This window comes from Pristis pectinata, chromosome 3, assembly GCF_009764475.1.
Source record: "Pristis pectinata isolate sPriPec2 chromosome 3, sPriPec2.1.pri, whole genome shotgun sequence".
NCBI lineage: Eukaryota > Metazoa > Chordata > Chondrichthyes > Rhinopristiformes > Pristidae > Pristis > Pristis pectinata.
Genome location: NC_067407.1, coordinates 15,494,454 through 15,521,275, shown reverse-complemented (window position 1 = coordinate 15,521,275; position 26,822 = coordinate 15,494,454). Strand labels below are relative to the sequence as shown.

The window sequence follows — 26,822 nt, the reverse complement described above, 5'->3', positions numbered from 1 at the left end:
AGAGGGAAGTGCTTTGCAGGTAGACAATAAGGTGCAAGGTCATAACATTCTTGAGTTGCAACTGGTCTTGTGAAATTGACAAATTCCCAGTGCTGAAGAAAGTAGTTTGTCTCTGCAATTGGGGTAGGGTGGGTGAGTTGGTGAGAGCAGTGATGTTAATGTGTGAGCGGTTACCACGGTAACCAATTCAATGATAAAACAAAGGTGCAAAGTAGAGGAAAACCATGGGAGCCACCTGGAGCTGACATAATTCTATGTTCTGAGATAAGATATAAATTGTGTTCCATGAGCACAATTCAAACTGGGCAAATCTGTGTAATGGTGTAAAGTAAATTAAAGCAAACAAACTGCAGTGTGCCTCCGACGATCTAAGAATGCACAATGGGTTGTTAAGTGTGTGTGAGGGACATTTGCATTCATAAAGTGCCTTTCGTAACCATGTTGATTTACAGCCAATGAAGTAACTTTTGAAGTGAAGTCTCCCTTGTAATATGGAAGATGCCATGGCCAATTTATGTACAGCAAACCAGCAAAAACAGCAATGTACTAGTGACTGGTCAGATGGTTCAGTGATGTTGATTGATAAATATTTTGAGATAAAAGTGGATTGGTGAAGCAGAGGCACGTCAAACCTTCTGCTTCTGTGCCAGACACAGTGGATGGGCCAGGAAGGTCTTTGCTGTGTTTGTCAACATTCATGTGAATTGCTGGTTGTGAACAATACAGCATTGTGAGGTGTCAGGTGTCTCTCAAGAGTTGCTCTTGCTTCTTATGTGTGTAGCTTGGATGATGAGAGGAGAGGCTGAGTACCTTTTATGTTCAAGTCCAGAACAAGGGGTCGTGGTTACAATATAAAGGGTTGGTCATTCAGGGCAGAGATGAAAAGAAATTTCTTTAACCAGAAGGTGGTGAATCTTTGAAATTCTCTACCCAAGTGGATGCTCAGTTGTTGAGTACATTCAAGATATAGATATGAGATTTTTAGATCTTAAGAGAGGGTGGTGGGGTCAGTTTAGGAAAGAGGCACTGAGGTAAAAGATCAGCTGTGGTCTAATTGAATAGCAGAGTAGGCACGAGGGGGTCAAACGGTCTACGTCTGCTTTCACTTCTTGTGGCAAAATCGTAACGTGACAATTGGTCAACCCTCTCATGGGGTTAAACAAGTGCCATTGTATCTGGTCTTTTCCTGCCTGCAGCAAACAGAAAAGTTCTTTTCATATGCATGACACCTTTTCGTGACTTTGTCTAAAAGTGCTTTATGCCTAAAACCTGCCAACGTTTACCATCAAGGCTCATGACTGATTAAGAGAAAAACAGATTGAGATCGCCCCACTACAGGAAGGATGTGGAGACCTTGGAGTGGTTCACCAGGATGCTCCTGGATTAGAGAGTGTTAGCTACAAGGAAAGGTTGGACAAACTTGGATTGTTTTCTCTGGAGCATCAGAGGCTGAGGGGAGACCCAAGATAAGATTTCTTTATTGGTCACATGTGCATCGAAGCACACAGTGAAATGCATCTTTTGCGTAGAATGTTCTGGGGGCATCCCGCAAGTGTCGCCACGCTTCCGGCGCCAATATAGCGTGCCCACAACTTCCCAACCTGTACGTCTTTTGGAATGTGGGAGGAAACCGGAGCACCCGGAGGAAACCCACGCAGACATGGGGAGAACGTACAAACTCCTTACAGACAGCGGCCGGAATTGAACACAGGTCACTGGCGCTGTAATAGCGTTACACTAACCATGACACTACCGTGCCTGATAGAAGTTTATAAAATTGAGGGGCATAGATAGGATAGATGGTCTTTTTACCAGGGTAGAAATATCAAATACAGGAGGACCTGGCTTTAAGGTGAGAGTGGGGGGGTAAGTTTAAAGGGGATGTGCACGTTCTCCCACACAGCAGTAGATTCCTGCAACACGCCACCGGTGGTGGTGGAAGCAGAACAATAGCAGCGTTTGAGGCACTCAGACAGGCATGTGAATATGGAGGTAAATGGATCATGTGCAGGCAGATAGGCTTAGTTAGATTTGGTATCATGGAAGGCACAGATATCGTGGGCCGAAGGGCCTGTTCCTGTGCTGTACTGTTCTGTGTTCTTAAGGTTTTGGGCAGTGACTAGTGTTGGTAATTTTACCCAACAAGGAGTTCAGATGTTCACTGTTTATCTCTTGCCAGAAGATGAAGAGAAATGTGGGAGTGGATCACAGCCATACTGCCAGGGGGGTGACACGTAGTGTCAGGAAAAACCGGGAGGGACGGGAAAATTGTTGGGAGAAGTGAACTGTGATCCTGCTGTGACCATTCAACGTCCATCAGGGTTCTTGCTCAAGACCTGGTCCATGACATAGGACATCCTGGAATGGGAGATCAAACAAAAGGTTTAGGTGGTGACAATCCCCGTGGTTTGGTGCAGTTGCACACTTGCAAACGAACGTGGTTTGGACCTGATTCCGAATATAAAGCCTTTGCTCAGTGGTTGTGAAATCACTCCTACAATATCATTCCATGTGCTTGTAATAGTTAAGTGATATTTGACTCGTTGAATGCAAAATTCCTGAACTCCCAGGTGTGAAAACTGATATGATAAATTGAGTATAACTTTGACACTTGCAGAACAATATATGTTTTGTTCGGCGTGATCTGACTGCAAAACCCACCAAAGGTAAGATGACAAATGGATTTCGAGAGGTGGCTGATAAAGTGGAAACTTGTGGTGGTGGTTGACTGCTCATCAAGAATCGCATTCACAGTGGAAGAATAGGATTAAATATCCACATATAGGACAACAGGTGGGGATATCCGTGGGGTCGCGTGTTTCCCTGGACATGCTAAGATGTACACTGATCTAGCAGGGCCTAATGGAAGTCTATAAAATAAAGGTTAACCCAGGACACTACACTAAAAACAGAATTTAATTGGGTACGATGAAGACACAAGAGACTGCAGATGCTGGAATCTGGCACAACAAACAATCTGCTGGAGGAACTCAGCAGGTCGAGCAGCAACTGTGGGAGGGCAAAGGAAGTGTCGGCATTTCGGGTCGAAACCCTGCATTGGGACTGAAACGTCAACACTTTCCCCTCCCACAGATGCTGTTCAACACACTGAGTTCCTCCAGCAGATTGTTAATTGGGTATAGAATGGTTAAAGGAATTTTTTTGCAAAGCACTTGCTCACAGAAAGAGTGATCCATGCCTTGAAGACTCTCCAGCCAACATAATGAAGGCAAAGGAACCTCCAGATTTATGACTGGTGGATGTTGAAATAGGAAATTGTTAGTCGCCTTGGAAGGATGTAAGATGAGTGAAATGGCTTCCTTTGGGCAGGCACTGTAATGTAGCGTAACACTATTACAGCGCCAGCGACCCGGGTTCAATTCCCGCCGCTGTCTGTAAGGAGTTTGTACGTTCTCCCTGTGTCTGTGTGGGTTTCCTCCGGGTGCTCCGGTTTCCTCCCACGTTCCAAAGGCATATGGGTTAGGAAGTTGTGGGCATGCTATGTTGGCGCCGGAAGCATGGCGACACTTGCAGGCTGCCCACACAACACCCTACACAAAAGATGCATTTCACTGTGTGTTTTGATGTACATGTGACTAATACAGATATCTTATCTGCTATGTTCTCAGGGTTATCCTGTCGAACACTGACTGGTTCAAGTAAGTCATCTCTTTCCGAAGTTCAGCTGGGTGGAAAACTATGGACTAGTCAGGTGGATTGCAGTAGGCCTGACCACTGCAGTCAAGTGTTGTCACTTGTCATGCACTGTGCTGTGTACAGAAGTGATATCCTGGGATCTCTGCCTGTTTGGTGGCCTGGTGTGACCATCGTGTCAGAGCTCACAGATGTTGGAGATTGCCATGCCTGAGCTCACCGACATGGTGTGGTTAGAAGCGGGTGACCTGGCACATTCCGTTCTTGCCTCATGGTGGTTTGGGGAGAGGAAGGAGCAGAACTGACACCCAGGTGCACAACGCGCTGCTAAAGGCAGCAAAGCAAAGGCCACGGGCCTTGTTAGATGAAGGAGAAATGCTATCAAAGCTGCTGGAGTATCCAGTGGGTACGTGAAAGTGTGTTACCAATAACAGCTGCAGCATGCATGTTATTGGTGTGTTTTTTAGTGTGCCTTTGTTTTCCCACTTCACCCTTGCCCTCCCAGAGATTATGATGTGCTCATGATCGTGAGTCATAGGCCCCAGATATCAATCATTATTAAATATTATTTGTTTACCGAAAGCAGTCTACCGATTTTAGAAGGGGGAGACAAGTTCACGTAGTTTGTAGCTGATTACTCACTTGGTTCCATTCTGTCTAAGCTTGTTGTGGTGATTTAGTCTGATTCTTGGAGGCAGTGAAGTGCATACCTCAGCAACCCGGCCTAATGTGCAGGTAATAAGCATGTTTAAATTGTTTACTCCAAGGGATTTTTTTTCCTGCATTCTTGTGAGCTTTGACTTGGAATATAGTTTCTGTGGAATGTTTGAAAAGTTAAATTGCACACAACAAGAAGATTGTGATTAGTGTGCTCTGATATTTTTTCCCACTTCACCCTTTCCCTCCCAAAAATTTAGATGTTGCTCCATAATTCCCATGGTCGGCATGGACACCATGGGCCGAAGGGCCTTTTCCTGTGCTGTACTCTTCCGTCAGCAGCTCTAGGTATCTCTGTGTCAAAGCCTGGTCATTGAGCACCAGTCACTGTAAGTACCGCAGCATCATAGGAGCCTGTCTTGGCCTTGTCCTGATTCAATGTTCACACACATTAAATCAGGGTGGACGATAAATGTTGGCAGTGCCAACAACACCCATGTCAGAATAAAGGGCAGCCTGCAAATTGGTAGAGCTGTTGCCTGTGTGGACTGTGCATGTTCTTCCTGTGACCATGTGGGTTTCCTCCGGGTGCTCAGTTTTCCCTCCTATGCCCCAAGATCAACAGTAACATCTCCTCCTCGCTGACAATCAACACAAGCGCACCTCAAGGAAGCGTGCTTAACCCACTGCACTACTCTCTCTACATTCATGACTGTGTGGCTAGGCACAGCTCAAACACCATCTATAAATTTGCTGATGACACCACTGTTGTTGGCAGAATCTCAGATGGCGACAAGAAGGTGTACAAGAGTGAGAGAGAGATCAGCTCATTGAGTGGTGTCACAACAACAACCTTGGACTCAACATCAGCAAGACCAAGGAACTGATTGTGGACTTCAGGAAGGGGAAGTTGGGAGAACACACACCAGTCTTCCTTGAGCGGTGGAAAGGGTGAGCAGCTTCAAGTTCCTGGCCATCGACATCTCAGATGATCTGTCTTGGGCGCAACACATTGATGCAATCATGAAGAAGGCATTCCTGCAGCTCTACTTCGTTAGAAGTTTGAGGAGATTTGGTATGTCACAAAGGACTCCTGCAAATTTCAACAGATGTACGGTGGAGAGCATGCTGACTGGTTGCATCACCACCTGGTATGGAGGCTCCAGTGCGCAGGATTGAAAGAAGCTGCAGAGGGTTGTAGACTCAGCCAGCTCCATCATGGGCCCAACCCTCCCCACCATCGAGGACATCTTCAAGAGGTGGTACCTCAAGAAGGCAGCATCCATCATGAAGGACTCTCACCAACCAGGACATGCCCTCTTCATGTTACTACCATCAGGGAGGAGGTACAGGAGCCTGAAGACCCACACCTAATTTTTCAGGAACAGTTCCTTCCCCTCCACCATCAGATTTCTGAATGATCCATGAACACTACCTCGTTATTCCTTGTTTGTACTATTTATTTATTTTTGTAACTTATAGTAAGTTTTATGTCTTTATGTCTTGCACTGTACTGCTGCTGCCACAAAGCAACAAACTTCATGACATATGTCTGTGATAATAAATCTGATTCTGAAATTGGACAGTTAATTAGCTGCTGGAAATCATCCCTAGTGTGTATGCGAGTGGTAGAATATGGGGGTGGTGGGGGGGGGGTTACTGGATGTGAATCTGTGCAGAATCTAATGGTAATAGTATAGATAGACACTTAATAGTTGGCATGGGTGTAGTGGGCAAAGGGCCTGTTTCTGTGCTGCTTGATTACGTTAGACTGAGATGAGCTGGTGGTGAATCTTTGCAATTTACTGCCTCAGGGCTCTGGAATGTGTCTTGAGTTTATTCAAAACAGATCAATAGATTTCCAGGATATTAAGAGATATGGGGATAGTGCAGGATCCGTACCTGAGTGGGGCCGAGGTTGAAGATCAGCCTTGATCTTGAGGAGTGGTGGGACGGGCTTGCAGGTGGTCCTATTCCTAGAACCTAGAACATGGAACAGGCCAGCACAGAAACACAATGTTGTGCCAAACCAATCACATTAGTAATAAAATGCCCAACTAAACTAATCCCTTCTGCTACATAATGTCCATATCCTACCATTTCCCTCACAGTCATGTGCCTATCTAAGAGCTGCTTGAAAGCCCCTTTTGTATTTGCCCCCACCACCACCCCAGGCAGCACATTGCAGGCACCCACCACTCTCTGTGTACAAAAAAAAATAACTGCCCCACACTTCTTTGAACTTTTCCCCCTCTCACCTTAAATGCATGCCCTTTGGTATTAGACATTTCAACCCTGGGGAAAGGATACTGGCTGTCTACTATGCCTCTCGTAATCTTATAAACCTCTATCAGATCTCCCCTCGGCCTCCACAGCTCCAGAGAGAACAACCCAAGTTTGTCCAACCTATCCTTATGGCACATGCCCTCTAATCCAGGCAGCATCTTGGTAAACCTCTTCTGCACCCTCTCCAAAGCCTCCACATCCTTCCTAACTGAATGCAATACTCCAGATGCGGCCTAACTAAAGTTTTATAAAGCTGCAGCATAACTTCCTGACTCTTAAACTCATTGCCTCGACTAATAAAGGCAAGCATGCCATATGCCTTCTTTACCACCCCATTAACCTGTGTAGCCACTTTCAGGAAGCTATGAACTTGGACCCCAAGATCCCTCTGCTCATCAACACTGTTAAGGGTCTTGCCATTAACAGCGTACTGTGTCTTTACATTTGATCTCCCAAGGTGCAACACTTCACAATTGGCCGGGTTGACCTCCATCTGCCATTTCTCCGCCCATATCTGCAAGTGATCTATATCCCACTGCATCCTTTGCCAGTCTTCTACACTATTCACAACACCACCAATCTTTGTATCTGCAAATTTGCTAAACCACCCATGTACATTTTTATCCAGGTCATTTATAAACATCACAAACAGCAGGGGTCCTAGTACGGATCCCTGAGGAACACCACTTAGTCACAGACCTCCAGCTAGAATAAGTCCCCTTGACCACAACCCTCCTGCTCCTCTTTCTTTCTTCTTGGTCCATGAATGAATGTAAGTGCGCACATACATCTTACAAGAACCAATTATTATCCTCTCTTATGAGCAGCATGCTAACTTACTGCACTTTCCTCTTTTTCTGAAGCATTAATTAGTAAATGAGAGGGCCAATTTTTTTAGCTGCCTAACTTTCACAGTTGGGATTTCCTTCTGCAATGTTCAGGACAGTGTGGCTCACTTGAGCAGCCCTGCCTTAAACATCCATTGTCTCCGCACTGGTGCGCAGTGGCTGCCTCTGTTTCAGTGAGGGAAGGATTGGACAGCATCAGCAGTCAAATAGTGAAGTGACTTTTGTAAATAACAAGCCCCCTGGCAAATTATCATAAAACAACCTTGGAAATGAACTGTAAGAACCAGCACCTGTCTGATTTTTATTTTTGCCCTTTACCTATGCTTGGTAACTTACAGTGGCAAGTTATTCTACCAACACATCATTACAATGTGGGAGGAAGCAGGAATGCCTGGCAGAAACTTGGCATGGACTCGGAGAACGTGCAACTTCCATACAGACGGGACCAGAGGGCAGGATCCAACCTGATCTGGAGCTGTGAAGCAGTGGCACTAATCGCTGTGCCCTAGCGTTTTGCCACCTTGTGTAGTTGCCCCCTTCATATAAATTGTTAAGTGTTGTCATTCCTTCAGTCTCAGGGATATGTTCAGCTGTAAGATTACTTAGTTCTTGATTAGGTGCGCAAGCAGAAAGAGCAAAATAAATCCATCCTGTGATGAGAGGATTGGGCAATAGATTAAATAAAACTGGATTGCGTTAGCGTACAAGGTGCAGCTGTTGAATGTACTCCTGATAAACCAGACACAATCCACCTGATGCATTCAAAGGTATTCAACTTCCTTATAGTGAGAGAATGCTATGAATAAAAGCTAAAAGTAAAATAATTCCAAAATACAAGGGATTGATCAAACCAAGTAAATGAAGCAGTTATCGGTGGAAGGTTTGCATTAAATAATGAATCTTATTTCATCCCTGGCTACTTTAGACCTAAAGATGCTTTTTGTTTTGAAGTGTAGTTGCTGTAATTATGTGGGGAAATTTGCCAGAACATCTGTGCAAAGCCAGCACCCACAAACAAACATAGTAATCTGTCAAAATTATTGTGTAATGCGGGTGTGAGTAACAGAGAGGGAGGGGGAGAGAGATTGGCCAAGGCACCACAGAGAAGCCCTGCTCTTTGAATTAGTGCCATGGGCACACTTTTGCATCCATTCTGTTGTGACACTGACAACACCTCCTAACGACTGTGTGAGAGTGTCAGGGAATGCGACTCGAAGCCAAAGTCTACTGATTCCAAGCCGACAGAGCTGCCAGCTAAGGCAGAACTGATGCAGGTGGTCGACCACTGGCTCTACAGGCAGCCCCCAGGGCTCCATTCCTGAGAACTGTTCACCACCCCAACAGTTCGTAAGTCGGACATGAACAGGACCAGCTGTGAGGAGAGGGTGAGGAAGAGCGGCCGCCAGCCGGCCTCACTGACTCAGTGAGTGAGCCCGCTCAGTGCTCCCAGCTTTGCCTGGATGGATGCAGCCTCTGATTGTTGCAGCATGTGGGGGTGAGGTCATGCAAAAGTGCCCCATTCCCACCCAGCAGAAGATGCCTGCAGCAGCCAGCAAATCCATCCCCATCCATCTTGCCGTTCTCCCGAACACTCTATTATGAATGGCTTTCCATATGTCAGGTGTTTGTAACCCGAGGAGGATCTGTATTGTGAAATTGAGTGTGAAGTTATTTTAATCTGGTTATTATTTCATAATCTAAAGAGGAATTATCTGGAACCTCATTAGCAAAGCTGTCAACCTCCTCCGCCCTGCTCAAGTAGTCATTCAAGGGTGACACAGTAGTGTAGCGGTTAGCGTAACACTATTACGGCGCCAGCGACCCAGGTTCAATTCCTGCCGCTGTCTGTAAGGAGTTTGTACGTTCTCCCCATGTCTGCGTGGGTTTCCTCCGGGTGCTCCGGTTTCCTCCCACATTCCAAAGACGGACAGGTTAGGAGCTGTGGGCATGCTATGTTGGCACCGGAAGAGTGGCGACACTTGCGGGCTGCCCACAGCACGTTCTCAGTAACGCAAGAAGACTCATTTCACTGTGTGTTTCAATGTACATGTGACTAATAAATTAATATCTTCATGTGAACCCCGACACTTTTGCTGCTGGGAAGGGCTTCACCAGTGGGCTGATGCTACTGATACATACAGGTACCGAAAAGTGATTAGCAGACATCCAGTTTTATTTTTCACACTCAAGGCTGTTGCTAATGATAACACAGGAAAAATTACCCAAATAGTGTGCGCAGTTTGTGCTTGTTTTGAAGTGGCAGAGATTATGGGAATGCCACAGAAGCAGCTGGGAGTATCTGATGGAGGGTGTCATTAAAGATTTAGAGCAATTCTTTAAGAAGCACAATAACACGGAGTTGTTTGTGCACTCAGTGTGGTTCAGCAGTGCCTGACGTAGACTTTGATATCTGTCCTCTCGCTGTTAAAGCCAAGAGCTGTCATAGTTACAAACATTGCTTGGAGAACATTTGAGAAATTGATCATCATTTTTTCAAGTTTTAAGTCATATTCCGTCAAAAAAAAGCCTTTCTGCAGCTTGCATTATTTGCGCTAAGGGAAGATGGTGGCTTGAATGAGCTTCATCTTCTGAACCACCATTCCCCCTCCCCCTCCTTCCCCCTCCCACCCCCCCCCCGCCCCCCCAACATCACTTCCCTGCAAGGGTCCTGGACCCTTCCAGCACTTCAGCCTCTCTCTCTCTTTTTGTCTCAGCCAATGTTGTTGAGTTCACTGTATTCAAACAGGATAAACCATCTGAGTAAACACAGGTAATTCATTCAGATGGTAATCACTCAGATAGCTGGTGTGGTGGAACCAGCTCCGCAGTACCAGTTGTGCTGTGGAATTACGACCGGGCAAGCATTCTTGAGAGAGAGTGGGAAGCATTCGGGAATGAAGAGCTGTAATTTGCAGGAGGTATGTTATAACTTCCAGCCTGTCCTGATGTGAAATACAAGACACATCTGGTCAACAAAGTTGAGGTTGTCACTGGAGGAAATTAAGAAAATGATGCGGTGTTTGCCTTGATTTGTAAGCTTAGATGGCGAATGTATGCGAGGCTCTTTAGTGCAAATTTAACCCATTGCTGGTGAAGGCTGTCATCAGGATCACTGCCTGTAATTCTGATTTATGCAGATTTAGTGCAACCTGCGAATATTACTTATTGTGGTCTTTAATCTCTTGCAGGTAGTTCTGATATATAGGTCTTCACAGCACATTAAAAGCCTGACCACCCTCCTTTGTAATTCTGATCCTCAACTGTCTTGTTTCTTCTCTGATGTCAATGTCCCTGGGTATTGCCTGGATTGTGTCTTTGTAACACGATGACCATGGGATCTTGAGAAATTGTTATTTTTATTTGCTTCGGGTGCTTGTAAGGAGGGAGAGTTGGGAGTTAAAGGTCACCACATCTCTGATTTTCATTGGACTGTTACTGTTTGACAATGAAATATGTTGTTCTCGTAGTAACATAGTTATAAAGATATTTCACCTTTATAGGGAGGTGGGGGGGGGGTGTCTGTTGCAATCACACTAAGAAACATTAACTTCCTAATAAATCCATTTACATTAAGTAGATTAATCCTCTTGTTAAAGCATTGAGTAGAGGAATGCCTATCAGTACACAGCAAGCATCATCTTTGGAAAATATCATTTTAAGACTGTTGGGACAAGTCTAATTTAGAATACAACAAGGCAAAATGGGGTTGAGTTTGAAGGAGGGACTTGCATTTTTTTTAAGTAGCCTTTCATTTTTTTAGTTGCCTTTCATGTTGTCCTGAAGAGCTTTACAGCCAGTGAAAAACTTTTGAACTGTATTTTGCTTTGTAATACAGGAAACTTGAGAATAAAGAAAGTCCTCACAAGTGGAAAGTGATTCTGTTCAGATAATCTGTTTTCATTTTACAATGGTGTTAATTAGGTGATAACTTGGCCAGGATATCGAGGACAATTCTCCCGCTCCTTTCTCTGAATGGTGTTCTGGGATCTTCTACATGTACCCAGTTTAAAATCTCCTAAGAAAGAAAACACCAACTCTGGGTAAAGGATGTTCAGTAAGTCTTCACCCTTTAAAAGCAAGGTGGAAAGCTGGACCAGCATAGAATGTTACAGCACAGTACAGGCCCTTCGGCCCACAATGTTGTGCCGACATTTTATCCTGCTCTAATATCTACCTAACCCTTCTCTCCCACATAGCCCCCCCCCCCCCAAGTGCCAAATGCTTGGGTTTGGACCCAGCTTACAATGATCATCTGTCACAATTGGAAAGTTTGCATCAGAATACAAGCTATGTTGGGGAAATAATGTTTAGATAGTTGCCATAGGGATTGCAGAAGTAAAGTGGGAAATATTAGGCAAAATCAAACACCAGGATGAAGACATTCTATTTGGATTGATCGGCTTACGGGATGGCAGTGAAGCTTACTGTTGATGGGGGAAGTAGGGACTTTGTGAAAGAGAAGGTAGTGGTTTTGTGGATAAGTTGTGGCTTGATAGAGGCACGTGACTAGAGGAGGACGTTTGCAATGTGGTGAGGCAGTGGGTATAAACTGGAGGCAGGGCCACACCAATGAAGCTTTAGGGTGAAATAGGCAATGAGTCCGAGATGAAGGAAGCAGCTTTGACAGCAGTTGGATTTGGGAAAGGAAGCTCATCCAGGCTTCTCCACTCCAAGTCTGAAGTGGTTGCCAGTCCAGTGACGCTCTGCTAAGGCAATGGATCTTGAGTTGGGTGAGGGCAGGAGGGGTTAAGGAGAGCACTGATGCTCTTTCTGCTTGACACCTGATGTCCATGAGGCCCATTTATCGAGCTGTTGTCATCAGTTGTTGATCAGGACCAGAGCTGATTTTAGCTTTCTTTGGCTTATGCCACTATAAAAAGCTACAATGTGACGAGGAATATGCTCGAAGCATATCCTTTGAGGAGTGCCAGGGCAAAAACATTTTGTAAATGGGGGAATAAGTGCAGCATAATTGGTACTGGTGTTCTGTTAAAATTATCCCACCACATTGCACAACATTTCTCATGGCAGAGTCCAACGTACGAATGCAGAAGATGAACGTGACTGGTTTTCAGTCAGAAGTGCTGAGTGGGTAACCTAGTTTCCTCCTGAAGTCTTCATCTTGAATGCCGTTTTGTCCATCTTAAGTCGTACAGGGGGATGTTTGCTGAGCATTGCTCCCGTAATTCCTCTGATGCACATTCTTTCATGAAGCAGGACCCAGACAGCATCCTGCCTTGGATGATGATCAACAAATGTGGTGCACAGGTACCAGGCAATAACCAGTTCCAACAGCGAAAAACTAATTATCAGCTTTTTCTTTCATCACCGACGACCCCACCATCATTATCCTGGGGCCATTGGCCAGAAGCTCAACTGGATCTGCTACGTAAATGCAGTAGTTACTTCTGCAGTTCAAAAGCTTGGTATCCATTACCTCCCCCCCCCCCCCCCCCCCCACTGAGGACACCTTCAAGAGGCGGTGCCTCAAGAAGGCCCCATCCATCACTAAGGACCCTTGCCATCAGGTACATGCACTCTTCTCACTACTACCATTGAAGAGGTGGTACAGGAACCTGAAGACCCACGCTCAATGATTCAGGAACAGCTTCTTCCCCTCCAGCATCAGATTTCTAAATGGTCCATGAATCCATGGTCACTACCCCATTGATCTTTTTTGCACTATTTATTTATTTTTGTAATTTATACTAATTTTGTCTTTGCACTGTATTGCTGCCGTAAAACAAAAAAATTCACGACATACAAGTCAGTGATGATAAATCTGATTCTGTTCCTTAATCGATTCTCTCCACCCAGACTAGTGCGGCTGCCATGAACGGTTGCCATTGATATGATGCAGATACATTATGAAGTGCTATAGGGCAAGTAGCACCTGCATTTTAAATTAGAAGCAATCGGGGAAAGAAGAATTGTGTCCAAGTTAGAATGGCGTGTGAGTTGAAAATGAACTCTGCAGTGAGTGTGTTGGCACGAAGCTGCTACCTTTGTCACTGTTAGTGTCTGTATTGTTTGCTGATTCCCTCATCTAAGAGCCTCGGTGAGTTGCTGCAGTGAGTCTTCAGGATTGTACATGGTGCTGTCAAAGTGTGCTTGTTGGTGGAGGGTGCAAGGACGTCAGCTGGTGGATGGAGCATTTATCAAATAGATTGCTTTGCTTTGTCCTGGATGGTGTTGAATTCCTTGTGTCATTGCATCCATCCAGGGAAAAGGCTGGTATTCTATCACCCCTCCAGCTTTGGGTTCTGAAGAGGCTTGGATGATCAGCGAACTCATGAGGTAGAGGAGCAGAATAAAGCCAATCAGCCTATCGAATCAGCTCCACCATTCAATGTGGCTGATTTTTTTTTCTCAGACCCAATCTCCTGCCTTCTCCCTGTAATCCTTAACACCCTTACCAATCAAGAACCTGTCAATCTCTGCCTTAAATATACCCAATGACTTGGCCTCCACAGCCCTCTGTGTCAATGAATTCCACAGATTCACCACCCTCCGGCTGAATAAGTTCCTCCTCATCTCAGTTCTAAAGGGACGTCCCATTATTATGAGGCTGTGTCCTCAGATTCTAGACTCTCCTACTAATGGAAACATCCTCTCTATGTCCACTCTATCCAGGCTTTTTGGTATTCAGTAGTTTCAATGAGACCGCCCCCACCCCCCCCCCCCCCCCCCCCCCCCCCCCCCCCCCCCCCCCCCCATCCTTCTGAACTCCAAGTACAGACCCAGAGTTATCAAATGCTCCTCATACATGGGTCAGCTATTCTTACTGGGCCATCCAAGCTCTGACCTGCTCTAGTGGACATGCCATTTACATGGCTAGTCTAGCTATTCTTTCAGTAGGCAGATGCAAAATTTATTTTTCAATTAAGAAGTTAAGTTGAAACTTAGCTAGGTTATGTTAGATCTGATAGTGATATTTATTGATTCACCTTGTCCTTCGAGATGGCAGAGGTTAACAAGGTTCCTAACAACCCATACAAGACCTTTGACTATAATCAGAGTTTTAAAAAAAAGCAAGAGACTTCTGATGAATCTTTGGTTAGGCCTCAGCTGGAACACTGTGGCTTGCACTAGGTAGCACACTTTAGGATAGATATGTGCACCTAAAAAAAGGTGCAGAGGAGATTTGCTAAAATGAGTTTTGTGGAGAGACTGGAAAGCCGTCTTTGAAGAAGAGATGGTTAAGGAAAGGTTTAATGGCGATTTTCATTAAATTTGGTCTTGAATAAGATATCTTTATTAGTCACATGTACATCGAAACACACAGTGAAATACATATTCTGCATAGTGTTCTGGAGGCAGCCCACAAGTGTCGCCACACTTCCGGCACAATATAAGTAAATAAAGTCACTAACCAGAGGGCATCAATTTAGGGTATCTGGCAAAATAAACAGGGAAATGAGAGGAATTCTAATTTTGCAATGTGTTGTGGATGCAGAGTTATGAGCAGTTTGAGACCTCCAAATAACTCGTGCTTATGGGAGAGTAAGTGTAATTGGAGGCTGGGATATGTGGTCTAACGGCTGCCTTTGCAAGGTTCTTTGAGAAAACTACAGAAAATCCAACACATTGGTGGAAATGGTCTGGTGAAAATTTCTGAAAAGCCTTGATGTTTAACCTGGAAGTTTGTACATTTCTGAATGAGTGAGTAAATAGTGTCTGTGTTCAACTCCTAATCTATCTGTTGCTCATTTGATGACTGGGAACACAGGGTGAGTGTCCTTGTTTTGTTGCTAATTGTAGCATTAATTCCTTCATTTCAAGGTTGGTAATATGGCAATAGTTTATCAGCCCGTCCTGTGCTAAACAATAATATTGCTTAATGTTTAATTTTTGTGCTGATAAATTGTTTACAATATTTGCTGTCAGGGTCACTTTTATTGCTCATCCCTGGTTACGTGAGACAATGATCTTGTTTTAATCAACCCAGGATTGGTACCTGGGTTGATTTAAAACCTATTGAATCTCTGTGCACGTTTCTCTGCAACATTAGCTGAGGCTGGGCTCTGATTCATAAGTTGGTAGGTTCAAGACCCACTCCAGAGAACAGGGATGCTGACTCTCTGTGGCAGTAGAGAGGGAGTGCTGTATTCTGAATATGATTTAAACTGAGATTCCATCTGTCCCCTTGGGTGAATACAAATAATTCCATGGCTCTACTGGAAAGGATTTTTTTCCCTTGTATTTTGACACATTGATACACTGAGCTATATTATTAAAAGGAGGTTAATTGTTCATCATCATACTATGTATTGATTGACAGCTGCAGTTACTCTCCCCCCCCCCCCCCCCTTTTTAGAATGAATGACTGACAGTTCTCCAGAGACCAGAGTGGGCAGTAGTGAGCTGGCACTTGCAATATCCTGGTAGCCTTCAAATCTGTTGTCGTTTTCAGACCATATCCATTGCAAGATTTATTGGTTCCATTTCATAATTTTCCCAATGGGGTTACAGTCAGAGTTGTGCAGCACAGAAACCTTCAACTCACCATGTCCATGCCAGCCTTTTATGTCCATCTACATTAATCCCACTTGCCCGCATGAAGTCTGTGTCTTTCTATACCTTGTCTAAATGCTTGTGCAAGTGCTTGTCTAAATGTCTCTTAAACTTAGTGATTGTATCTGACTCTGCCACTTTCTCTGGCAATGAGTTCCATTGATACCCCTACCATGGGGGAGAAAGGGTTCTATCGATCCTGTTTCTGTCTCATAGTTTAATTTGTTTATTATTGTCACATGTACCGAGGTACAGTGAAAAACTTTTGTTTTGCATTTCAACCATAAATCATTTCATTACATCAGTGCATTGAGTTACTACAAGGGAAAAACAATAACAGAATGCAGAATAAAGTGTTACAGTTACAGGGAAAGTGTTACGATTATATACTCCATTAGGTCACCCCTTAACTTCCTTCGCCCCAGGGAAAATAAGCCTGACCTATCCAATCTCTCCCCATAACATACATACCATGGACAGGCACGGTAGTGTAGCGGTTAGTGTAACGCTTTACAGCACCAGCGACCCGGGTTCAATTCCCGTCGCTGTCTGTAAGGAGCTTGTTCATTCTCCCTGTGTCTGCGTGGGTTTCCTCCGGATTCTCTGGTTTCTTCCCACATTCCAAAGACGTACAGGTTAGGAAGTTGTGGGCATGCTATGTTGGTGCTGGAAGAGTGGCGACACTTGCGGGCTGCCCCCAGAACACTCTACGCAAAAGATGTATTTCACTGTATGTTTCGATGTACGTGTAACTAATAAAGATATCTTGTCTTATCTTGTAACTAAAGTCCTCCAATCCAGGTAACGTCCCGGTGAATCTCCTCTGCACTCTCTCCAGCGCAACTACATCCTCTGATAGTGTAGCAACCAGAATTACATTCAGTACTCGGTGTTTTGTAAATTTGCTACATAACTTCCCAATTTTCATATTGCATGCTCCCACCTTTGAAGGCAAGCATGCCGTACGCCGCCTTCACCACCCTATCCACCTGTGTTGCTACTTTCCGGGAACTATGGACTTGAATCCCAAGCTCTTTCTGATCGACGTTCCCTGGCACTTTACAATTTGGCATCCCAATATCTGGAGTGGTAGCCCACTACCACTTGATCTCTTAAATGTCCCTAATGTATCTGCCCCCACCACCTCTGCCGACAGTGCGCTCCACGCACCCGCCATTCTTTACGTAAAAAATTTGCCTCTGACATACCCCTTATACCTGCCTCCAATCACCTTAAAATTATGCCCCCTCGTGTTAGCCATTTTCGCTCTGGGAAAACGTCTCTGACTGTCCACTCAATCTATGCCTCTTATCATCTTGTACACCTCTATCAGGTCACCTCTCATCATCCTCCTCTCCAAAGGGAAAAGCCCTAGCTCACTCAACCTCCAGAAACAACTGGATTGTCACTAGTGAAGCAGATAGATTTTTACTGTCCTTCAAGGAGGGTGTGTGGGCCATCCTTACCCATTTGGCCTATTGTGTGATACAAGACCCACGAATGTGGTTGATTCAACTGCCCTCTTGGACGGTCTGGCTAGCTACTTATCTCTAGGGGTGGTTAGGGATGGACAACAAATGTTGGCTTGCTAGTAAGAAGTTCTAATTGAAAGGCTCTGCATCTGAGTAGATTGATCTCACTGGGACATGTTGAACTTGCCTGAAAAGGGATGTTAAAGTGGCACTAGTTTCTCTCCACTCACACCCTTGGTAGTGAAATCCTGCTGCATGCAATGTCCCGGGCCTTGTGTGTAATAGAACTGGTGCAGGCCTGCCTTCCAAGAGTTCTGTCAATGCATAAGTCAAGGAGTGGCTGTGAACAGTAGTTGGAATGAGGTTGTGGGAGGGTAGAGGTTACAAGGATTGGTGGACTGGAGAGGCGATTGGTGTGATGATGGGAGAAAGAGATTGTTTGGAGATTAAAGGCCTGGGTTGCTGAAACAAAGGGTGAATTTGGCATGCTTGCCTTCGTAGACCAAGGCACCGAGTATGAGAGTTGGAACGTTGCACTTGGATTATTGTGTACAGTTCTGGTCGCCACACTACAGGAAGGATGTGGTAGCAGTATAGCAAGAGAGCAGAAGAGATTCACCAGGATATTGCCTTGGATGGAAGGTTGTAGTTACAAGGAAAGATTGGACCAGTTGGGTTTATCCTCACTAGAAGTTAACAAAATTATGAGGGGCATAGATGGTCTTTTTCCCAGGGCAGGGGAGTCTAGAACTAGAGGGCACAGGTTTAAGGTGAGAGGGGAGACATTTAAGGAGATCTGAGGGGTAAATTTTTCATAAGGAGGTAAGACTGGGTCCCCTTTAACACCAAAGCACGTCCCATCCACCAGTTAAGGAGTTTCAGTGCACAGACCCCATAAATATCTGGAACAAGCTGCCAGAGGAGGTGGTAAGAGGCGGATACAATTGTAACATTTTCAAGGTATTTGGACAGGTACAGGCCATCCCCAGGTAATGAACCGGTTCCGTTTTTACAGACTCTTTTGTCCATAAGTTAGCAAATGCACAAAAATCACTCGATATGGAAACCATACCTCCATAGTATGTGTGTGAGAGAGAGAGAGAACTAGTCCTGCCATTCGTAGGAATGAACGTATGTATGTACATCGGCCTTTTGGATTTAATAATATTATGGGAACTCGTTCACCTTTAGGAGCATCCATAAGCTGGGTGTTCTTTACCTGGGATGGCCTGTACTTGGATAGAAAACATAGAAGGATATGGGACTCATACAGGAAAATGGGGTTAGTGTGGATGGGCATCATGTTCAGCATGGACAAGGTGAGCTTGTTTCTGTGCTCTGATTTCTCTGATTCTATGAATTCGGGAGGGTCCTGCAGAGATTGGAAGTAGTTGGGAAAGAGGAAATGGGGTGGTGGGTACGACGGAATGGGGGATGTGGAGGGAAGGTGTCAATTAGGCAGGCGGCTGGTGGCGTGAGAGGTGTTGGTCTGTCAGTTAACCTTGTCCTGTGTGATTTGGTCGGGCAGCTGGAGAGCCGGGGGAAGGCAGATGTTGGGTAGGTGGTCATCTGGGCCAGGGTTGGGGAGCTGTCAGTCGACGAGATGAGAGGGGACGCTGAGGAAATTGGCAACAGGCAGTGCGCTTGAAGGAGGACCTACCTGGAAAAGGACGAAAACCTCCAACCCCCTGGCAGTGGGCCAGGTAAGACTGGGTCCCCTTTAACACCAAAACATGTCCCAGCCACCATTTAAGGAATTTCAGTGCACAGACCCCATGCACAAGAATTACGTGTCGCAAAAGCATCCTGTTTATCAACACCACTCCATGAATATTCCTGTCCCACACACAACATACCCAACAGGGTATTTGATAACACTGAAACAAGAGACACTGAGGACTGTTGTACTCTGATAAAATTTCCAGGCCATTGGGTTTTTAGAAGAGAATTTTGTTGCGAGGTTTGGATCAGCACTTGCCTAAGCTACTGGTGGGACATTATTAAGGACGGGTTATTAATCAGTGAAGGAGGGGAGGACCTGCTCTGCTCAAGACCACATCTTGTTACCGGACAATGGAATGGACATAGGAAGAAGATGCATCGTGGCTTCTTTCCAAGAGGATTGATTCATAGTAGCGAGTGGCTTTGGTTGTTATTTATTGACCAATGGACCACAAAGGAGTGCAGTTGGTAATTATTTGAAATGTAATCCTCTAATTGTCAAATGTTTCCATAGCACAGGCCATTAATTTTATTTACGTTTCTCTGACACGCAAGTGTTTGCTGGTATTATCTCTGCAACCTAAAATGTGCATCTGGTCCCTCCCTGCCTAATAATGCAGGAAATGCACCAGGCAGTGAGTCTAGTGGTTTCAGGGTGAGCAATTTACTGCCTCCCTAGTGAGATTTAAAACAGACAATGTTGAAACACGCAGCAGGTCAGGCATCATCTGTGGAAAGAGAAACAGAGTTGAGGTTTCAGGTCCAAGGCACTTCATCAGGTGGTGACACTGTCCAACAGTTGCGGTTTTCATTTCAGATTTCCAGCATCTGCAGTATTTTAGATTTTCAATCCATAGTTGTGAGATGTAGGCAAGGTGAAAGCACGCAGTCTTTTTTTCCCAGGGAGAAGGTGCTAAAAAAAATGAGGGCGTAGGTTTAAGATCAGAGGAGGGAGATTTAAAAGGGACCTCTGAGGCGGCAGCTTCACGCAAAGGGTGGTGCATATTTGGAATGAGTTGCCAGAAATGGTGGTTGAGGTGGGCATATTAGCAGCGTTTAAAAGCCATCTAGATCAGTACATGGCTGGGAGAGGTTTAGTGGGCTATGGGCCAAACATGGGCAGATGGGACTAGCTCGCTGGGCAACGCAGTCGGCATGGATGAGTTGGGCCAAAGGGCCTGTTTCCGTGCTGTATAACTCTAGGTCTTTCTTGGTTAAATAGTAGTGAGACTGTACTTGTATATAACAGAAAAGGCAAGATGATATTTAAGACCCAGTGCAAAATGGTGGTAGTAGACTGACTCAACAACAAACCAATCTGGTGGAGGAACTCAGTGGGTTGAGCAGCATCTGGTGGGGGGAAGGAACTGTCGACGTTTTGGGTCAAAACCCCACATCAGGACTCTGTAGTATACTGACTACTGCTTGTACCTCTCCCTGTCCTTCTCCCAACCCCTGTCCTCAACTCTCTCCTCCATGGGCTGACAAGTGTATTACAGGCAGCCAAGCTGCCATTGTCTGTCTGAGGCTCGCTGAAGAATATGCTGCCTTTTGTCTCTGCACATTGCTAGTTCGTGCCTGAAGACTGGAGATTGGATCAGACCTTTCAGTCGGCCAAAATCTTGAGTGAAGCAAGTGTTCCAAATGACTAAGTATTTACAACACAGATAAGATTGAGGAGCCCTCCCATCTTTCACTTTCATATCGCAGAATGTGGTTTTGTTTCCTCATCTTGTTTGCATTAAAACTATATCCACTCTTTTCCCTGGTAACAGAGCCTGGAACCGGTTTGAACAGGGCAGGACGCACCTTTGATGAAGCATTTGTCCATTTCCAAGTGGCTTGCCCAGTTGGGGCTCCCAGAGTACTTGAAGCTCTTTGACGAAGAATATGATGGCGTGGAGGTGAGTGAGAGACTCAGGTTTAAAAAAAATCAATGTCTAAACAGGCAGTAAACTTTTAACGAACCATAAGTAAAATCCCTCCGCTAATGTTAATTGGTCTGAAAGGTATATCAGAGCTTGTCAGTCCAGATAGGGTGGACGAGCAATATCTTTTACCCATTATTGAGCGATCCAATACCAGAAGGCATGCATTTAAGGTGAGAGAGGGGGTGTAGGTTCTTAAGAGATTTGAGGGGTAAGTTTTTTTTTACTCAGAGTGGTGGATGCCTGGAATGCATTGCCTGATAGGGTGGTGGAGGCAAATTCATTGGGGGCTTTTAAGAGGGGCTTGGATGGGCACATGAATGAGAGGAAAATGGAGGGATATGCGCATTCTGTAGGTAGGAGGGATTAGCTATGTCGGCACAACATTGTGGGTTGAAGGGCCTGTTCTGTGCTGTACTGTTCTATGTCAAGTTGTGGTGGAAAACCTAGCTGATGGTTCACTAAGCCATCCCAACAAAGTTGAAACTAATTGTGGCCCTAGACCATAAGCCCTCTTTATGATCAAATAGCTGAATAGAAATGCGGTTACGGGTATGGGACCTGCTGGTTTATGGGCTCTGTGCTCATTGAGCTGTCTATCCAGGGAGCAAGACAATTGGGTGAGGTGCAATGGGGTGGGGTGAAGACAATGGGGTGCAATACCTTTCTGCAGTAAGTTGGTGGAACCAGGCAAGGGGTGGGGGGGGGGGGTGATAGGTAGATGGAGCTAGGTGGGGGAGGAGAGGAGAGTCGGGGGCTGGAAGGTAGTTGGTGGAGCCAGATAAGGGAGGGATGATGGACAGGTGGAAACAGAGGGGAGGGGGGAGACCCAGTAGGTGAAGTGTGTGGGTGATGGGCAGATAGGGGAACAAAACTGTGTAATGGGGGGGGGGGAGGCTCGGGCAGGGGTTTGGAGAGAACTGTGTGTGTGATTCGATGTACATGTGACTAATAAAGATATCTTATCTTATCTTCACTGTTCTGCTTGTAATGCTGCTTAGAGTATTTCACATTATCTGCTGTGCATTTTGTGACTGGAATCCTTGATAGTGAGAATTTATTGTGTTTTGGGGAATAGCATGTTTAAAATTAATACTGCCATCTGATTTCATCTCGATTCTGAGCAAAATTCAGCTCCAAGTAAATAGAAATGACATCCAGTCAGCAAGTAAGAGAAAGAGAGAGGAACATTCAGGCTGAAACTTGGAGCATCTTTCTTTGAGATTGTACCAAATTTTGTTTTGCAAAACTTTTAGCGGTTCTGTGTTTAAATCCTCAGATACATTTTAGGGGATTTGTAACTACGGTCAGATCTATTAACACTGTGGCATAGAGTTCTGGAGATTATTTCAATTGGCCTAAATGAGCTCCTTCCATCTGATCTCCATCAAAATCATCCTCGCACTAGAGAGAGGTGTTGGAAGCCAACTATCGGTCTAAAGAACAGCACAAGCTTGCAATCATATAGTGTTTTTAATCGAGGAGGAAAGAAATCCCTCTACCTAAGGAAACAATAACTGTTATGACAACCGGAGATATTGTGTGGGGTGATCACAAATTTTAAGGAAGATTGAAGAGGAGAGGGCTGAGGGCAGGCTTGAGTTATCAGGGGGGAATCTTTCAGAGCTTGGGGACCGGGCAGCTGAGGACAGCATCACTATTGGTGGAGATAAGTTGGGTGGGGGGGGGCGGGGGTTGGTGGGAGTGGGGGGTAGGGCACAAATACAGAATTTGATGAATGAATGGTCCGTGGAGGGTTGGAGAAAGTTACAGGAATGAAAGACATGAAAAGACTTAACATGATGAAAATTTTTAGTTTTTTGAAGGGGCGTAGCAGGCCAATGTAGCTCGGCAAGACTGAGGATTGGATGGACAAGACTGTGCCTCTATAAGGATTTGAGGGCACGTGCTATCAGCAGAGGCTGGACAAACTTGGGCTCTTTTCTCTGGAGCGGCGGAGGCTGAGGGGTGATCTGTTGGAAGCGTATAAAGTGATGAGAGGCATAGATAGGGTGGACAAGCAATATCTTTTTCCCATTATTAAGCGATCCAATACCAGAGGGCATGCACTTAAGGTGAAAGGGGCTAGGTTCAGAACAGATGTGAGGGGTACGTTATTTTACTGAGAGAGTGGTGGGTGCCTGGAATGCGTTGCCTGATAGGGTGGTGGAGGCAAATTCACTGGGGGCTTTTAAGAGGGGCTCAGATGGGCACGTGAATGAGAGGAAAATAGAGGGATATGGGCATCCTGTAGGTAGGAGGGAATAGCTATTTCGGCACAACATTGTAGGCCAAAGGGCCTGTTCTGTGCTGTACTGTTCTATGTTCTACAAGATATGGGCAACAGTGTTTCTTGATTAATGACTTTTACAGACTTTAGATGATGTGTGACTGGTGCACTCTATGCATAAAGCATGGAATATCTCTAGCAAGAAGTGGATCACTGATTCAGTAACCAATGAGCACAGAAGAATTGTACCTGATGTTAGTGGACGTGTTCACATGAGTACAGGATGAAGTTGAAGTGAAGCAAATACACCTTTTGGCAAGGAGAAGTGATGTTTAAAAGACATTTGAACAGGTTCATGGATGGAAAAGGTTTACAGGGATATGGGCCAAATGCAGGCAAGTGGGACTAGCTTAGATAGGCATCTTGGTTGGCATGGACTGATTGGGGAGAAGGGCCTGTTTCTGTGTCATATAAGTATGACCTTACAAACTTGGTTTGAAGGTAGATGCCAATGGTCTCCAACCAATGAAGGGAGAGCACAAGAGCTAAGGTTGTACATAGTGATGGAGCAGTGTTCCTTCCAAACCTTGGTCACTCAGCTGAGAAAGAACTAATCCCATCTTCAGATACTCACCCAAGTACGTTTTAAGTGTGGTGACCTCCTTGCACGGGGATAGAAAGGGTGGATAGGCATTGACCTGTATGTAGATGAGGAGCTGAAAGAACTCCACTGTTCTCACAATGAGTTGTTACATGAGCAGGGGTACAACAAGCAGGGTCATGGGCTGGTACCTACCAGCTTGAAAGAAAAGGTTGTGGCTGAACTTCATACTGAACATGCAGGAATAGTCAGAATGAAAATAATTGCAAGAAGTGTTTGCTGACTGGCCCAGTTTGTTCAGTGAATTATTGGTAAGCAACTGCAGTATTTGATAAAGTTGCAGGTACAAGTCACTAATCATGGTCATGGCCCATTAGATGCTTTTCAGAATCCACATAGCTTTTTGTGATTAGGGAGAATGGCGAGTGGTACTAGGTACGAGCAAAGATTTTTGTAGTTTGTCATTGAATGTGTACATTGATAAATTTTGCTGTTTAAAAAAAAGTATAGTGCATCTTCAGAGTATGCTTAATGTATCTTTAAGCAAACACGGTTCTTTCTGTATCGATGTGATGTGCCTACTTGGCAACAGTGCCAAAGTCAGACTGGAACATTTGGTTTCCTCCAGTAGGTTACAGAGTCAACATGTGAGCAGTTTGTACCGATCAGCAATAACATCACCTCCTTGTCGACAATCAACACAGGCGCACCTCCTAGGATGTGTGCTTAGCCCACTGCTCTACTGTCTCTACACTCATGGCTGCTCAAACGCCATTATAAATTCGCCGATGACACCACTGTTGTTGGTAGAATCTCAGACGGTAACGAGGGGGCGTACAGGAGTGAGATAGATCGGCTGGTTGAGTGGTGTCGCGACAACAACCTCGCACTCAACGTCAGCAAGACCAGGGAACTGATTGTGGACTTCAGGAAGGGGAAGTCGGGAGAAGGGGTCAGCGGTGGAAAGGGTGAGCAGCTTCAAGTTCCTGGGTGTCAACACCTGGGCCCAACACATTGATGCAATCACAAAGAAGGCACGCCAGCAGCTCTACTTCGTTAGGAGTTTGAGGAGATTTGGCATGTCACCAAAGACCCTTACACATTTCTACAGATGTACAGTGGAGAGCATTCTGACTGGTTGCATCACAGCCTGGTATGGAGGCTCCAATGTGCAGGGTCAAAAGAAGCTGCAGAGGGTTGTAGACTCAGCCAGCTCCATCATGGACACAACCCTCCCTACCATCGAGGACATTTTAAAGAGGCGGTGCCTCAAGAAGGCGACATCCATTGTTAAGGACTCTCACCACCCAGGAAATGCCCTCTTCACATTACTACCATCAGGGAGGAGGTACAGGACCCTGAAGACCTAAACTCAATGATTCAGGAACAGCTTCTTCCCCTCCACCATCAGATTTCTGAACGGTCCATGAACACTATCTCATTATTCCTTTATTTTTGCACTATTTATTTATTTTTGTAATTTATGGATTTTTCTCTTTGCACTGTACTACTGCCACAAAACAACAACATATATCAGTGATAATAAATCTGATTCTGTATGGTCTTGTAAACCTCATACAGGAAGAATCCAATAATCCACTATTCTGTAACCGTGCTCCCTTGAAACTTGCCAGTCTCGCTGGAAAATTTATGTGTGTAATATCTTTTTTTAAAAAAAGTGAATTAAAAGTGTGTTGGAATATTAATTAGAATAACATTCAGTAGTCCAGGAAGACTGCTAGACAGGCACCACAAGTCCCAAACATGCAGAGTTTTACTGCATACAATTTATGCATTCAGGAAGATTCTATTGTACATTCATGAAGACACTATAAATTGTTATGAGAACATCGTACTGGGTGGGAGGGTGTAGAAACTGTATGCCTCAGCAATAGGTGACGATGAAAAAGTATCAGAATCTCAGTTTGGGTTCAAATAGGATTCTTTGATGGTAAAGAGTCTGATTCAATCTGAACCAGGAGAGGGATGGAATTGAAGGCTAGAGAACGGACTTTGACAGAGGAGGAAGATGATGCTTTTGATCTGGACAATACTTAGCTGAAGGAAATTTGAATTCTATTCAAAACCGGATGTTAGACAAACAATATGACAACATGGAGGCTGTGGAAGGATTAAGGAAGACAGTGACAAGATTATCGGTGCTCAAGTATCAGGTAACCTGTGTCTGAAGGTGGGTGTTGCCAGGAGGCGGAATCCAGCCAGAGTATAGGGATAAGTTACTGCGTTGGTCAATGCAACTTTAAATAATTGCTGCTGCCTTGTGCTGAGTTTCCATGTGGATCATCAATTTGGACGGTGTGGTATTGTGAAAGTCCGTTTCTTCAGATTACCGTGAGCTGGGTGTGGGGTGAGGAGGGAATCGAACCACTTCTTCCATCTGCCTCGGGATCGATCTGCCGCAGATTTGCTTTTGAACTTGCATGTAACCTTCAGTTGCTACTCAACTCGGCAGTCGGTGGCCACTACCGGAATTTCGAAATGCTCACAGTGTGTGACAATGTGCTTTAAATAAAAGTAAGTAGTTCAGTAAATATTGAAGAAGCAGAGAAACAAAGGACTGCAGATGCTGGAATCTAGATGAAAAACACTCTGATGCTGGAGGAACAAGGAAATATTGATGTACAGAGAGGTGTCCTTATAAACCAGTCACTGAAAGCAAACCTGCAGTGTAGAAGATAAATATCATGTGTTATAAAGTCTGAGTGGTACAGCATCGAAACAGGCCCTAAGGCCCACTGTGTCTGTGCTGACCATCATGCCTATCTATACTAATCCCGCTTGCCTGCATTAATTCCATATCTCTCTGCCATTTAAGTACTTGTCAAGCTGCATCTTAAACGTTGTTGTCCCGGCCTCGCCACTTCCTCTGGCACTCATCCTGGCAAACGT

General features: G+C 45.0%; 1 protein-coding gene across 3 annotated transcripts in view; it reads left to right on the top strand.

The window, feature by feature from the left end:
* Positions 1–26,822, top strand: part of bcar3 (BCAR3 adaptor protein, NSP family member) — a 158,276-nt gene that overhangs the window by 9,894 nt on the left and 121,560 nt on the right. For 2 of the 3 annotated variants that reach the window (XM_052011192.1, XM_052011191.1), the window contains exon 2: positions 20,929–21,057. The exons of the other annotated variant lie outside the window; for it this stretch is intronic. In XM_052011192.1, coding sequence (XP_051867152.1) covers positions 20,968–21,057 — 90 coding nt within the window. In that variant the 5' untranslated portion in view covers positions 20,929–20,967. The remainder of the gene's footprint in view (positions 1–20,928; positions 21,058–26,822) is intronic. 3 annotated transcript variants of the gene reach the window in all.